Genomic DNA, 15,956 nt, shown 5'->3' on the forward strand with positions numbered 1-15,956 from the left:
CGTGGCCCGGCGCGCCCCTCCCTGCCCTTCCCCCTCCCCAGATCAGTGAAGGTTCGGGTGGGAGCGTGTGCAGGAGGACAGGCCGGGCTGGTAGACAGAAGGACCCTAAAGGGGGAGATACAGGACCGTCTCCCGGGGCCACATGTCCCGGGACTCGCCAGCGTCCCCCGTTCACAGCCAGCCTTGAATGAAGTGCGCGCACTCTCCCACTCAGTCACCATTCATGGTGAGACGCTCACACGCACACCGTCTTTGGATCTTCACGCCTCTCCCTTCCCGGGTCCCGACGCCTCCGGCCTGGGGAAGCGTCACTCCCAGCCCCCTCACCCGCCCGACAAGCTGGAAGGGTGGACGCTCAGCCCGGGACAGGCAGGGGCAGCTGGTGTCTGGGAGGAAGGCAGCTGCGCCCCTGGTCCCAGCCTTTCCCCTCCTCGCCTCCTCCTCTCCCCAGGACCCCCGGCCCGGGCTCGCAGCGCGATGGAATTCCCCCAGCGGTGCCCCCCAACCTGGCGGGGGAGGGGGAGGGGAGCAGGCCCAGGCAGGCGTGGGGGGAAATTCCCCGCCCCGTCCCCCTGGGCCCAACTCCTCCGAGTCCTCTGATCTCCCAGCAGCGCCCGCCGGCTGCCCCAAGGGCTTGGGGAGAGGCCAGCGCAGGTGCGTGGGAGAGCGCGGCGGGGAGGGGTGGGGGGGAAGGGGGGAGGGGAAGGAGATGGGGGGGCCAGAGCCCCAGTCGCCCAGATGTCTTGCCCCTCAGTCCAGCCTCCCACCCCTCACCAGACCCCCACCTCGCTGCCCAGCTTGGAAGGACCTATCTCCGCCCTGTCAGTATCCACACTCCCCCTGTCTCTCCTGGAAGATTGGGGGCATCAGAGAAGATTCTAGGAAACCCAGAGTGCTGCTGGTGGTGGTGGGACCCCTGAAGACCTCTGCTTGGAAGTCAGTGCCTCAGGCTAGGGGGCTTCCCAGGTGGTGCTAGTGGTAAAGAACCCGCCTGCCAATGCAGGGGACAGAAGAGAGGCGGATCTGATCGCTGGGTCTGATCCCTGTGTCGGGAAGATCCCCTGGAGGAGGGCAGGGCAACCCACTCCAGTATTCTTGCCTGGAGAATCCCATGGACAGAGGACCCTGGCGGGCTACAGCTCATGGGGTCAGAGTTATGACTGAAGCAACTTAGCAGGCACTTCACACACATGCTGGTGGGGGAGTGCATGTGTCACGCTGGGGTGGCGAGCATTCTAAGAAGCTGGCTGACTGAGACTGGAGGCCAGCGCCTTGGTTGTCTCCTGGGGGAGCCCTCTCGCCTCCCAGTTTCCTGGCCCTGCTTAGCACTGGACGGGGGTCTCACTGCACAGGTGAACCCAGCTAAGGAGGGAGCAGTAACACCCATCGACCAGGGCCCCCTTCTCCCTTTTGCTTGTGAACTTGGGGTCCGCTGTGGCTCTGTGGTGTTGTCCTAGGCTCTGGCCTGGGCCATGGCCAGGGCGACGGGGTTGCAGGGAGATCCTCACTCTCAGGGGTCACATGAGAGAAGGGTGAGGTGGAGGACAAAAACCACCGGTACTCTGCATGCAAAAAGAGGGTCAGCGGGGACCTGGAGGAAGAACTGAGCCCTTCCCTAACAGGAGTTGGGGGACCAGGCCAGGCTGATCTGCAAAAGGAGTGTGGGATGAGAGGAAGGGGGTGCTTAGTTCCAGAACTCAGGTACCAAGACAAGGGGCAGAACTCCCACTGCCAGCTCCAGTCCCAGTTGGCTCACAGAACCTTGAACTTGGAAGGCCTGGGCCCTCACCCCCCTCCTCCTCTTCTGGGGAGTTCAGAAAGGCTGCCGAACAAGGGTCCCCGGTTCCAGTCAGTACTTCCCCCTGGTCTTGCTGCAGCAACGCTGTCCCAGGAGAGCTGGGTCCCTGCTGCATGGCCCCTGCCTGCCCCCTGCTGTCGACTGACCCTGCCTCCTCCAGCTCCTGCACTAACAGCTGAACTTCATTCCCGTGCTTCCCTTGCATTTGGTGTGACCACAGGAATGAGTTCTGGCCATGAGGCATGACGGGGGGAGTGACGCCTCTTACTCTCAATACTCAAAGTAATAGCCAGGATCAATAGCATTGTCATCCCTGGGGAGAACTGCAGAATTCAGAAATGCAGATTCTCAGGCTCCACCCCTAACCTCCTTCATCATAACCTGCATTAACAAGCTCCCCAGATCTTAAAGTTTGGGCTGCACGGATGTAGATGCCTGCCAGGTCTGGCCTATAGCAGCCTCAATTTCTAACTCCCTCATTCGCCAACTGAATGGAGAGGATACTGAGGACCCAGGGCAGGGGGGAAGGAGCTGGATTCCCAAGTGACCTTATATAAGGAGCCTGCCAATCAGCAGTATCAGCATGGGGCTCTGCGTGAGTGGAGGCATAAACATCTATGTATTCAGCCACTGAGATCCAGGCCTTGCTTGCTGTAGCAGCTGGCGCAACTTAACTAATACATCCTCTCACCCTCATCCAGTTCTTGTCTCCAGGGCTGCTTCCTACTGAGAGCTGACGAGGGAGAATGTTCTGTGCTTCTCGTCGAGCTTCTGGTGCCTTGTTGGCTGTCTTGGCATTCCTTGGCTTGTAGAAGCCACCCATCACCCCGATCTCTGCCTTCATCTTCACGTGCGTCTCTCTGTGTGAGCACCTGTGTCCAAATTTCCCCTTTTAATAAGGACAGCAGCCACACTGGACTAGGGGCCACCCTAGTTTGACCCTGTCTAGACTAATCACATCTGGAGTGATCCATTTCCAAATAAAGTCACATTCTAAGGTTCCAGGGCTTCCCTGGTGGCTCAGACGGTAAAGAATCTACATGCAATGCAGGAAACCCAGGTTTGATCCTTGGATTGGGAAGATCCCCTTGAGAAGAGAATGGCTACCCACTCCAGCATTCTTGCCTGGAGAGTTCGATGGACAGAGGGGCCTGGCGGGCTACAGTCCATGGGGTTGCAAAGAGTTGGACACGACTGTGTGACTAACACTTTCACTTGTGGAGGTTCTAGGGCTTAGGGTTTCTACATGTGAATTTTGGGGGACACACTTCAACTCCTAACATCTCGTCTGTTTCCTGTCCCTTTGCATCCTTCCTGCCACCGCCCTCATCTGGGCCCCCACCCTCTCCTACTTGGACTAATCACTCTCTCAGTTGAGGCCCAGTGTCCCATGGTTTCCAGGAGCAGTCTCTCCAGCAGCCAGAGTCTTTTCAGAGTCCTCAGAAGCGGCTGAGGAGCCATTCTAGGGCCTCCAGAGCCCTGCGGTGGCAGGGCAGTCATGAGAGACTGCGCTCTGCAGAGCTGTGGTGCGGCTGCGGCCTGAGGCTGGCAGCTGTCCCAGACCTTCGGAGACTTCCTTGGGTGCCTCTGGCTTCTGGTCCTTGGACCAGGTAGTCATACCTGGCACCCAGGAGAGAACACCCGGGACAGGTCATATGGGCACCCAGGAGAGAACACCCGGGACAGGTGTTGTGTGACGGGATTGCAAATCAACCCTGCATATTTCCTGGAAGGACTGATGCTGAAGCTCCAATACTGTGGCCACCTGATGCGAAGAGCCGACTTGTTGGAAAAGAGCCTGATGCTAGGAGAGATTGAGGGCAAGAGAAGAAGGGGGCTACAGAGGATGGAATGGTTGGATGGCATCGCTGACTCAATGGACATGAGTTTGAGTCCACTTGTCTACTCCCTGATCTCACACTTTCAGCCTCCAGCACTGTGAGAAATAAATGTCTGGTGTTTAAGATCCTCCCCTCCCAGTCCAGTCTATGGCATAATCACGGCAGCTTGAGCAGACTAAGACACTTGGATTCCCCAGATTCTCCCAGCACCGGAGGAAGGAACCCCATCACAGGGACACTGCAGAGACAGTGTCGACTGATGGATCTGGGGTTTCTTTTCGGGATGATGAAATGTTCTGGAGTTAGAGGTGATGGAGACCCTACCCTGTGAATATACTAACAGCCATTGGACCACCCACTTGAGTGGGTGAGCTGGATGCTATGTGGATTGTATCTCAAGAAGGCTGTTACTGAAAAGAGCCTGACCACTGACGGAACATGGGGACAAGAGGGACGGTGTCAAGGATGGCCCTGGGTTTCTACTGTGGTGGAGCCATCGGAGGAGTGGAGGACAGTCCCCTTTGCTCCTTGCTCGGCTGGTGGCCACGGGAGACCTGGGGCCAAGGTCCTGGAGGCAGCAGGATACACAGGCTTGGTTGCAGAAGGGAGTGGGGGGCTGGAGCTGCACACTGACAAACCGCGAACCCTGAAAGTGGCTGGGCAGAGAGGGCTGAGGTCCAGTCCCCAGAGCCAACCACCTTGCAGACGGGTTGGACCAGGGCCGAGGGGCCCTTGAAGGAGGTTGGGGGTGGGCGCGGAGAACCCGGGGGTCGCTTCAGGTCTGCCAGGATCAAGGAGGGGCAGCCCGTGCAGGAGAGCGAGCTCTGAGATGCACCCGCTGACTTGAGTGACTCGTGGTGCCATCCTGCCGGAGCCATCTCAATGCAGGACATGGGGGCAGGAGGCTGGGCTGGGAGAAGCGTTTCAATGATGCTTGCCTCACACCCCCGGGGGCAGGACTTGGGGTGGGAGCCCCTAGAGCCCGCCGCTGCCCCATTGTTAAAATTTGGGTTCCGTGTCGGTAGTTTCCCTTCTCCTTATGAACTTTTACTTAAAATTTCATAATTGAGAGGTTGTTGTGCCATCACCCAAAGGAACACAGTAATACTCTACCAGCTCCACGTGGTGAAGACATACCGAAGCAAGGTTTATTTCAGGAAGGAGCAGCCAGGCGGAGACAGGGCAGGAGGAGGGCAGGGCTGCGTCCCACTGGTGTTGTCTGCCAGGGGCCAGCTTCCTGCTGGTTGTTTCCTCTGGGACGGCACTGGGGCGGGGGCAACTCTGTGGCTCTAGAACCAGGGCAGAGGTGGCCACTTGAAGGGGGCTCGGGGGTGGGTGGCTATGGGGCCACACCAGGCGGCCGCGGCATCCAGGTTCGCGTCCACTGGGGAGTCCTCGGTCTGAGCAACACGGACCAGCCACCTGCCCTCTGAGGTCAGAGCAGGTGCAGAGCGGGGGCTGCACGGATGGGCCCCCTCAGAGGGCGGGGCAGACATGCTGCAGAGGCGGGGGGGACCAGTGACCCTGTGGGGCTGGGGTGACGCTGGCTGCTAGGACTCAGTGCTTCTGGCCTGACACCTCGGGGCTCTGTGAGGCTCCCCTTCATGAGAGACTGAGCAGAGAGCAAGCTGGTGGTGGCACAGATGTGCCTGTCCACTGATGTTCAGTTGCAGCTGCCTGCCATGGGCATGCTCGTCTGTGGGTCTGGATTGGGGTGTATCTGCTCCTCCCAGGGCTGTGTCTTCGGCCTTGGCCTTGGCTGAGAACAGTTCGGTGTCTCGGGGCAAGAGCACTGCCTGAAACGTAGCCCCCGTGTCGAGTGTCCACTGCGTGGGGCCAGCAGCAGGACGGGCCTCCTACCTGGGAGGTGGGGTGGGCCATCCGGTCATGTTGCTGGGCCATCTCCATGACTGCTGGCCAGGCTGGTGGGCGAGGGCCCCGTGGAACTGGCAGTCCAGTCAAGGAATGGGTCAGTTACCTGCCTGGGAAGGTAGCCATGGTCTGGGGTGGGGGTCCAGGTGGCCCTAGTTTGGGGGGGGCCACTTCCACTTCCAGCTTGGCCCGGCTTGTGAAAACAAGTCATGGAGGAGGTGGGATGAGTCAGCAGAGGTCCAAGGCCTTTCCTTCAGCTCCATGAGGGTTGAGGGAACAGCCAGTAGGAGACCCCATCCGTGAGCTTTCCGAGGACTCCCACCCGTGCCTGGTCCAGCTGACACTTGGGCCAGGTGAGCAGATGCTGCCCCAGGTGTGAAGGCCTCCCTCTGCCCAACCAAACTCCATCACTTCCAACCACATGGCACAGGGACGCGTGGAGTGTGTGGCCTCCTGGTTGCTATTGGCCATCTGTTGCTGCAGCGGGCATGTAGACACACAGCAGCTTTACACAGCACGGCGAGGTATAAAATCGGGTTTATTGCGGGAAGTGTGGAGGTAGAGGGACAGCGGGGGGCATCCAAGCTGTTACTGCCCCGCAGCCGGACGGCAGGCCGCACGGCTAGCTAGGCGGAAGAGGGGGAGCCCCCAGCCACCACAGGGTGGGGGCAAGGAGCCGCTGGCAGGGACGCGGCCCCCTTAGCAAGCTGCAGCCTTGGGTTGGTGGGGGACATCGGCCTGTTGCTCCCGGCTGTACCAGAAGACAGGAGAAGGGGATGCCTCTGCCCCTCTGTCTTCTGGGTCTCCCTCTCCTCCGGCATCAGGCAAACCTGGGCAACCCTGGGCAGTCTGCCCAGCGTGGGCTCCCATGGCCCAACACCACCTGCCCTGGGCATCGTTGACATCGCGCTTGATTTAAGTTGGAGAAGAGCAAAGGAAACTCCAACAGATGGTGTAAAAGTCCCCTGGTTTATGCCTGCTCTGCTACGGGACGGCCACACCCAGGCAGTAGGTGCCCAAGGAGCCCGGAGGCCCGCCCGGCACCTGCCCGGCAAACACCATGTGGGGCAGCTCAGCCCAAAGAGGCAGGGACTTCCCCAAACTCGCCCACCTTCATCTTGACGTGGCTGCCACGACGACTTTCTACTTTATGGAGCCCAAGTGGGACCACACCCAACAGGGAAGTCCTTGGCAAAGCTGTGGGCTCTCAGGATGGCTGGGTGTTTGCGGCTCAGCAGGCTGGGGCGGGGGGAGGTATCTTTGTGAATGGTGCTTCCTTTCTCTGAGCTTTTTGAGGCCCCCGCGGGGGTCCCCCCGCCCGCCACGTCACCCCACATCACGCACTGCTGCAGGCCACCAGCTCCCAGGGCTCTTCTCTGCCAGCAGGGAGACACCATCAAGCGTTCTTCCTGGGAGGCCTCTGGAGGAAATGTGAAGCCCGTGGATGCTTTGGAGAATGAAAGAGAGGCTTTGTCGAGCAAAATCTAACTGGGTGGGAAGTGCCAGGGTCCTGCAAGGACCTGGAGCATCCTTGACACTGGTGACATGTTAGGTTGGGTTGGTTTCTCTGCTGTCAGGCCGGAGGCTGGCCTCACTGGGACTCGTTGTCGAGCTGTGTACTTTCCACCTTCCTGATGACACAGAAGCACAGGTGCGTCATGCAAATCCAAACATGGCAGGAGATAATGAAGAAAGTTAAGGATAATAAAATAAAAAATGACCTAGCATAAATAAATGCAAAAAAAAAAAAAAAAGACAGTTAAGGATTCCTTCCTCCTACAGATCACCATCAACTAGGTCATTTTTATACACATACATCACATTGGTGCCTTGAAAACATGGGATTGGGAACTCCCTGGCAGTCCAGTGGGTAGGAGTTGGTGCTTCCCCTGCCATGGCCCAGGGTTCAATCCCTGGTTGGGGAAACTAAGATATCGCTAGCCAAGAGGCGTGGCCAAGAAAACAACAACAAAAGAGAAACCCCATGCCCTTTAACTGCACCCCCAACATTCCTCACCCTAGGCAAACTTTAATCTACTTTCCATCTCCATAGATTTGCCCATTCTGGACATTTCATAGAAATGGAATCACACAAGTTGTGGTCTTTTGTGTGTCTGGCCTCTTTCACTTCTTATGATATTTTTGAAATTCATCCGTGTTGTAGCGTGTGTCAGCAATTCATTCCTTTTTAAGGCCAAATAACATTTCATTGTTGGAGAAGGCAATGGCACCCCACTCCAGAACTCTTGCCTGGAGAATCCCAGGGACAGGGGATCCTGGTGGGCTGCCGTCTATGGGGTCACACAGAGTTGGACACAACTGAAGTGACTTAGCAGCAGCAGCAGCAACATTTCATTGTATGAATGAACTATATCTTGTTTTAAGCAGAGGGTACCTATAGTCACTGATATTCCAGAATCTCAGGAAAAAAGCAGTGCTTAGTCGCTCAGTCATGTCTGATTCTTTGCAACCCCATGGACAGAGGAGCCTGGTAGGCTACAACTATAGCCCGCCAGGCTCCTCTGTCCATGGGATTCTCCAGGCAAGAATACTGGAGGGTTGCCATGCCTTCTTCCAGGGGATCTTCCCAACCCAGGGATTGTACCCAGGTCTCCTGCATTACAGGCGGATTCTTTATTGTCTGAGCCACCAGGGAAGCCCATGAAGAAAAGCAAGTGTTCAGCAAAAATCAAATTCTTTGTACAAACAGGTAAGAGTGAGCAACTGTCATCATTTAGGGAGAATATCAGTCAAGCCCTGGAAGCATCCTGATCTGGACCCTGGAAGCTCAGGGTCAGCCTTACAAACAGGATGTTCTAAGGACAGGAGTTGGCGGCCTCCTGTGTTAAGTCTCTTCTGTATACAAGCTTGTATGATATTGACTTTCAGACGGGGAAGCAATTTTGGATTCCTGGCATAATTCCCATTTGGTCATGGTGTAGGATCCTTTTCACGTTGCTGGATTCAGTTTGCGGTATTTTGCTGAGAATTTTTGTATCTGTATTCCTAAGAGATATTGTTCTCTAGTCTTCTTTTCTTGTGATGTCTTTGCTTGGTTTTGGTGCTAGGCTACCGCCAGCCTTACAGGATGAGTTGGGATCTAGTTCCCTGACCAGGAATCAAACCAGGTCCCCTGCATTGGAACAGGAAGTCTTAACCACTAAGACCACCAGGGAAGTCTCTCGAAGTATCTTCTAATTTCCCCTGTAATTTTGAGTCACTGGATATATTTACAAATATGCTGTTTAACTTTCATGTATTTATGAGTTTCCCAAATTTTTGTTATTGACTTCTAATGTCACTCCACTGTGGTGATACAACATACTCTATGATTTCAGTCATTTTAAATTTGAAGGGTCTTGTCTGATGGCCTACATGTGGTCCATCCTGGGGAATGTCCCACGTGTGCTTAAGAATGTGAATTCTGCTGTAGGTGGTGGCCTCCATATTGCCCTGCTCCCTCGTTGTTCAGTTGCTCAGTCGTGTCCGACTCTTTGTGACCCCATGGACTGCAGCACACCAGGCCTCCCTGTCCATCACCAACTCCGGAGCTTGCTCAAACTCAAGTCCATTGAGTCAATGATGTCATCCAACCATCTCATCCTCCGTTGCCCCCTTCTCTTTCCCAGCATCAGGATCTCTTCCAATAAGTCACCTCTTTGCATCAGGCGGCCAAAGTATTGGAGTTTCAGCTCCAGCATCAGTCCTTCCAATGAGTATTCAGGGTTGATTTCCTTTAGGATTGACTGGTTTGATCTCCCTGCAGTCCAAGGGATTCTTAAGAGTCTTCTCCAGCACCACAGTTCGATAGCATCAGTTCTTTGGCACTCAGCCTTCTTTATGGTCCAACTCTTACATCTGTACATGACTACTAGAAAAACCATAGCTCTGACTACATGGACCTTGGTCAGCAAAGTGATGTCTCTGCTTTTTAATATACTCCCTCCCTCGGATCGCTTACTTTGGGGGAAAACAGCTGTCCTGTTTGAGGAAACTCGAGCAGCCCTAAGGAAAGGTCTACGTGGTGTGGGCCTCCAGCCCACAGCCCTGTGAGCGAACAGGTCATTTGGAAACACCTACTCCAGCCCCCCTACTCAAGCTTTCAGATGGCTGAAAGCTTGACCTGCACGGACACCTTCCCTTCAATCTCACAAGAGACCCGGAGCCAGAACTATCCCAACTAGCCCCTCCTGAAATCTCAGCCCACGGACCCTGGGAAAAGCAGTAAGTATTTGCTGTTCTTCGTCTTGAGGCTTTGGGGTAATCTGTGATGCAGCATTAGACAACCAGTATAGTTACCCATAGCTCTGCTGGCATTCAGGAGCACACGTCTCGAGGCACAGTTGAACTTCAGGCAGAAGTTTTACCTTTTCTGAGGGAAAACATTGAAAACATGAATTAATATTTCTTCTCTTGTTGAAGTTGCCAGAGGCAAAGGCACACCCCTTGGAACAATGACCTCAAGGCCTTAAGGATGAAGAAAACCAGGCGGAATGACTCTGACTGGGGAAGTCATTGGGAATTCTGGTTTTCTGATGCCCCAAACTAACTGCGTGCACGTGTGTTAAGTCACTTCAGTCGTGTCCAACTCTTTGCGACCCCATGGACTGTAGCCCACCAGGCTCCTCTGTCTATGGAATTCTCCAGGCAAGAATACTGGAGTGGGTTGCCATTTTCTTCTCCAGGGGATCTTCCCGACTCAGGGATTGAACTCTTGCGTCTCCTGCATTGGTAGGCAAGTTCTTTACCAGATGAGCCACCAAAGAAGCCCCAAACTAAGCTATTGTAGATTGCGAATCAGGCTTCACCTTGTAACCAAAAAGATTGGAAGGCAACTAGATCTCGAAGAGGCCACACCCTTCATCCTGCCAAAGGCGAGTCATAGCACCTCCTTCTTGGTTAAGTCAAACTGGCTTTCTCATGGAAAAGAAAAATTTTAAAGCAGAAATCAAGTTTCCTTTGGTTGTTTTATACAACAGGATTCATTCCTGTATAAGATGTGGCCCTTCCTATTTCCATGAATTAATATGAGACACTTTCTAAAGACTGGTTTTACATTCTGTTTATTTGAAGCAAAACCAAGTTCAGTTCAACATGGTTAATTATTTGCAAAACTCTGTGTGTGCGTGCATGTGCTCATGCGTGTGTGCGCATACTCGTTAGTACATTCTTCTAGAACAGTCTATATTTTTTAAACAGATTTTCAAAAGATACTACCATCTGTAAAAAATGAAGACCTCTTAGTGTAAAAGAGAGGAAAGAAAATGGCAGTTAGAATGGGAATGTTTGCTTGTTAGATGTGTTTGGCTGCACTGTGTGTCTTGAGGGATCTTAGCTTCCCATCCAGGGATTGAACCCAGGCAGTGAGAACGTGGAGTCCTAATGATTGGACTGCCAGGGAATTCCCAGGGAAGTTGTTTTTAATAATGGGACAGATTTAGGGACTTCCCTGGTGGTCCAACCCTGCTGAATATTCATTGGAAGGACTGATGCTGAACCCAAAGCTCCAATACTTTGGCCACCTGAGGCAAAGAGCTGACTCACTGGAAAAGACCCTGATGCTGGGAAAGATTGAAGGCAGGAGGAGAAGGGGATGACAGAGGATGAGATGGCTGGATGGCATCACCGACTCAATGGACATGAGTTTGAGTAAGGTCCAGGAGTTGGTGATGGACAGGGAGGCCTGGCGTGCTGCAGTCCATGGGGTTGCAAAGAGTCAGACACAACTGAGCGACTGAACAACTGGTGGTCCAGAGGTTAAGACTGTGCTTCCAGTGCAGGGGGCGTGGGTTCAGTTCCCTAATGGGGGGATGAAGATCCCACAGGCCTCACAGCCTCCCCCCCCCAAAAAAAAAGGGATGGGACAGACTTAGGTGTATTTCTCAATCCAGGAGAAGGAGCCAGTGGGAGGTAGGGTAGGAGACTCTAAAAAGGCAGGAAGCCCAGGGAACAAAGCTCCCCAGACGGTGTCAGCCCCCTGGGATGTCTGACCCTCGGCCTGGCAAAGAGCCTTGCCCCGGCCCTGTCTGTACCTGGGTCCTCCTGCTGGGCCAGGCTGGGGAGCTGCTCCCGCCGCCGCAGCGCCTCCAGGCCCGCCAGGTCAGGCGGGTGGCAGTGCCCTCGCATCACTGTCACCCGCGGGCCCTGGGTGATGGCGCGGCTGCGGCAGCCCTTACGAGCCTGGTCCCGGCACATCCAGTACACCTTCTCCCCGGCCGCCTTCTCCTTCCTGTAGAGGAAGGACTCGTACACCAGGAACCGGCCTCCGAGGGAAGTCCTCAGGAACTCCAGGGGCTGGGGGGTTTCTGGAAGGAACATGCCATGTGAGTGGGGCGCCTGGCCGGCCCGGAAGCAAGGCGCAGAGCTCCAGCCAGAAAAGTGGGGACCCCTGCCCCCACCCCAGCCTGCGCCGCAGGGCCCTGGGGACTGAAGCTCAGGCTGCCTCGGCCCTGTCACCTTGGGGTGTGGGCTGTCTGTCTGTCTGAGGCCCTTGGGGCTACCGGGGAAGCTGGGCCCGCCGCCGCCCAAACCCTGAGTTTTCCCGCAGGCCCCTGCTGACCCAGCTCGACCGCCACAATGGCTGGCAGGCACCCCAGGGCAGGGGCTGGACTGGAACACTCTGGAAGGCCTGAGGTTGCTCTGGACAGTGCACCAGGGGCCTCCCCGCTCTGGGGCCACCCGCCCCTTGGCCAGCTGGTGACTAGTCAAATTCTCCCTCAGGAGACGTTTTAAGACTCTGAACTGAAAGCTCATGATATGTTGGGGTTGGGGTGGCTGGAAGAGGGGGTGGGGACAGAAGGGCAGACAGAGGGTCCCCCAGGTCTGGGAGCACTTCCTGCGGCTCCCAGTATCACCCCTGCCCTTCTCCAGCCATCTGAGGGGGTCTCCCCCTGAGACCCCAGCCCCACCAGGACCAGCGCGGGAGTGTGGGGCCCCTCTCCCTGGGAGCTCACTGCCCAGGGGACAGACCCACCCAACCTGGGCCACAGGAGGACTGTCCCACCAGGCTCCCTCCAGTCCGCGCCCTGGACTGTCCCCAGGGAGACCAGACCCAGCCCTGGCCCGCCCACCTCCCGCACCTGAGCCTTCCCTCTGGGCCGGGCTGGGGAGCTGCTCCCGCTGCCGCAGCGCCTCCAGGCCCCCCAGGTCAGGCGGGTGGCAGTGTCTGCGCATCACCATGACCCGCGGGCCCTGGGTGATGGCGCGGCTGCGGCAGCCCATGCGGGCCTGGTCCCGGCACGTCCAGTACACCTTCTCCCCGGCCGCCTTCTCCCGCCGGTAGAGGAAGGACTCGTACACCAGGAAGCTGCCCCCCAGAGGGGTCCTCAGGAACTCGGGGCCTCCTGGGGAGAGATGGGATGGCGTCAGGGGAGGGAGGCAGGGAGGGTGGGCTGCTGTTCCCAGGTGTTGAGAGGGGGACCCAGGAGGTTCTGATTCGAGAACTCCCCGCCGTCGAGACACGGGGACCATTCAGCGGGAGGGGTTGGGGGTTCTGTCAGGAGCGGGAGTGGCAGCCGTCAGTGGGGCCGGTGCGTGGCCGGAGGGGAGGTATGGGACGGGGGGCACGTTTCTGCTCTCCCTGCACTCGATGAAAACAGAACAAAAAAGCACAGGACATGAACCGGAGATGCAAGGAGGGGAGGGGAGGAGCGGGCAGAGATGCTGACGCAGGTTAGAGGCTGGGCAGAGGGGCACCTGGTCACAGAGCTGGCAAAGCAAAGGCTCACCCAGTCTGAGGGGGGCAGAACAGGCAGAGTCCAGCAGCTGAGCCCAGGGCAGGCTGCAAACAGCAGACTGGCAAGGGCTGTGTGCCTGAAGGGCAATGAGACAGGTGCCCGTCTTGGAGACGAAGAGTGGGGCGTGGGGAGAGGAGAAGGAAGTCTGCGGCCCACCCTGTTTCCCTGCCTGAGTCCCTGGAGCCGGCAGCCAGGCTGGACGCTTAGGTCTGGGGTCTGTCGCATCACCAGGTTGGCGCCCACATACAGAGCGTGTGGGTCTCACCTTCAACCTGGCAGACAGCCAAGGACCACTGGACACATGATCAAAGATTCTCACATCTTCCACAATCAAAAAGTCAAGATTCTTATACCAAGTATCTCATATGAGACCATGCAAAGCAATTTAATGTGGATACAACAATCATTCCTAGGAATTCCCTGGAGGTCCAGTGCTTAGGACTCCTCACTTTCACTCGGGGGCAGGGGTCAATTCCTGGTCGGGAAACTAAGATCCTGCAAGCTGTGTAGCATGCCCCCCGCCAAAAAAAATCATTCCCCTTCAATTTGTGCTGCTTTATACAACTGTGTGATCGACAGAAAATGGAAGTGAATGGCATATACCTGCTTGGAAAATTTCACCTGTTGACAAAAATAAATAAATAAATAAAGAGAAAGAGAGACAAGCTTTACCCTAAAAGGCAGAGACCAAAAAAACCCACAGAGAAAAGGCACTTAGAGACAAGTGCCGCTGCCAGGGGCCGAGTGGGGGTGGGGTGGGCTTTGTGCTCTGGAAGGATGGGTCAAAAAGGAGCTCAAATATGAGAGCGAAAGTTAGAAAGTAAATTGAAGGACTGGAAAGCAAAATCAAAGAAGTGTGTGAAAAACGGAGAGTTGAACATCATGGAACATGAGGAAATTTCTATGAGTGAAGGACACGAGTTTCTGGCTTGAAAGGCCCCGAGTGCCCCCAGCACAGCAACGCACCCCAGGGGCAGAGACACGACCTTACACCTTCAAGCAAAGACCCCTCCACATGCGTAGGATCAGTCCCGAGCACAGAGACCAGACGGCCACTGAGAAGGAGCCACAAACAGCCTGGTCCCACTCGGCCGGGACGGTTTACAGAACAAAAGCACAGCAGCTGCGTTGAGAGGAGGGGGCAGCGCGCAGGGAACCGCTGGGCACCCCCATCTCTGGTCGGAGGTCAACAGGCAACAAGGGGATACAAGACCAGCTGACACGGTGGGAGGAGGCAGGCTTCAGAGAAGAGGCAAAGAACAAAGGAGCTGAGCGGTTACTCAGGATGGGAGCTGGGGGTGAGGCTGGCAAGGGGTGAGACCATCCTCAGGTACACAGAAGTTACAAGGAAACGGGACAAAAAGAGTCGGGAACAAAAAAGAAGGAGTCAGAAGTCTCGAGTTAGAGAATTTTAGGGCCAGCCAGGCTCTGAAGGTGACTCAAAAGAGTCTGGGACTGGGAACCCCGGAGGAGAGGCAAGTGGAGTCATGCACGGACCTGAGCGGAGAACCCCAGCGAGCAGAAGGCTGGGCCAGGGTCGCTCTTGGCAAGACGTTAATATGTGAGTTACTGCGGCCTCGCGAGGGTCAGACACAGGCCCTGTGGGGCCGTCGAAGGTGGGAGGAGGGCCCGGGACCCTCACTGCCCAGCCCTGAGGGACGATGGCAGGTGCTGGGGGAGAGCGAAGCAATCACAGGACCGTGTCACCTTCAGCCGTCAATGCTTGTTACTGGGCACGGTGTCAGCCACTGCCCACCCCCCACCCCTCCCCGGAAAAATGAGAAACTGCCCTGTGCAATCAGCTTCCTCTATAAATCCTATTGTAGTCTTCCCTTATAGTTCAGCTGGTAAAGAATCTGCCTACAATGCAGAAGACCCAGGTTCAATTCCCGGATTGGGAAGATCCCCTGGAGAAGGAAATGGCAGAAGGAAATGGCAATCCACTCCGGTATTCTTGCCTGGAGAATCCCATGGACAGAGGAAGCTGGCAGGCTACAGTCCATGGGGTTGCAAGAGTCAGACAAGACTTGGTGAGTAAACCACCACCACCACCATAAATCCTATACATGCGAAACAAGAAAGGAAAAGACGAGAAGGAGTAAAGGGGGCCCGGGTTGAATCGGTGTGCAGAGGTTCCAGGCTGGTCTGGGAAGGAGGGAGAGGAAGGGGATGAGGTGAGGTGGGGGCACCGGAGGGAAGGACAGGGAAGGAAGGAGCCAGGAGGGAGCTGCAACCTTCCAGATGTTTCCAGTAAGGACAGGAGGATGTTTGCTGGAGGTCAAGAAGGCACGGCGGGCAGTCTGGGTCTCCCGCCTGTCCACCGAGGCTGCCCCCACCCCCCACCCCATCTGTCTGACCAACCTGTGCTTCCTCGCTGGGCTGTGCCGGGGCGTTTCTCCCGCTGCCGCAGCGCCTCCAAGCCCCCCAGGTCAGGCGGGTGGCAGTGCCCTCGCATCACCGTCACCCGCCGGCCCTGGGTGATGGCGCGGCTGCGGCAGCCCATGCGGGCCTGGTCCCGGCACGTCCAGTACACCTTCTCCCCGGCTGCCTTCTCCCGCCGGTAGAGGAAGGACTCGTACACCAGGAAGCTGCCCCCCAGAGGGGTCCTCAGGAACTCGGGGCCTCCTGGGGAGAGATGGGAGCGTGGGTAGGTGGGGGGACCCTGGGACAGAAGCTGGTGTCGCCCCCTCCCGCCTCCTGGAACCTCGG

General features: G+C 56.4%; 1 protein-coding gene across 3 annotated transcripts in view; it reads right to left on the reverse strand.

Moving 5' to 3' along the window:
- Window positions 1-4,762: 4,762 nt before the first annotated feature.
- The window catches only part of FLYWCH1 (FLYWCH-type zinc finger 1), a 44,459-nt gene continuing 33,265 nt past the window's right edge, over window positions 4,763-15,956 (reverse strand). For 2 of the 3 annotated variants that reach the window (XM_027526497.1, XM_027526499.1), the window contains 5 exons: window positions 15,609-15,872; window positions 12,591-12,854; window positions 11,544-11,816; window positions 9,811-9,883; window positions 4,763-7,142 (listed from right to left, as the gene is read on the reverse strand). In XM_027526497.1, coding sequence (XP_027382298.1) covers window positions 7,103-7,142; window positions 9,811-9,883; window positions 11,544-11,816; window positions 12,591-12,854; window positions 15,609-15,872 — 914 coding nt within the window. In that variant the 3' untranslated portion in view covers window positions 4,763-7,102. The remainder of the gene's footprint in view (window positions 7,143-9,810; window positions 9,884-11,543; window positions 11,817-12,590; window positions 12,855-15,608; window positions 15,873-15,956) is intronic. The other variant, XM_027526500.1, reaches the window with a different exon arrangement.

This window comes from Bos indicus x Bos taurus, chromosome 25 (genome assembly GCF_003369695.1).
Source record: "Bos indicus x Bos taurus breed Angus x Brahman F1 hybrid chromosome 25, Bos_hybrid_MaternalHap_v2.0, whole genome shotgun sequence".
NCBI classification, from domain to species: domain Eukaryota; kingdom Metazoa; phylum Chordata; class Mammalia; order Artiodactyla; family Bovidae; genus Bos; species Bos indicus x Bos taurus.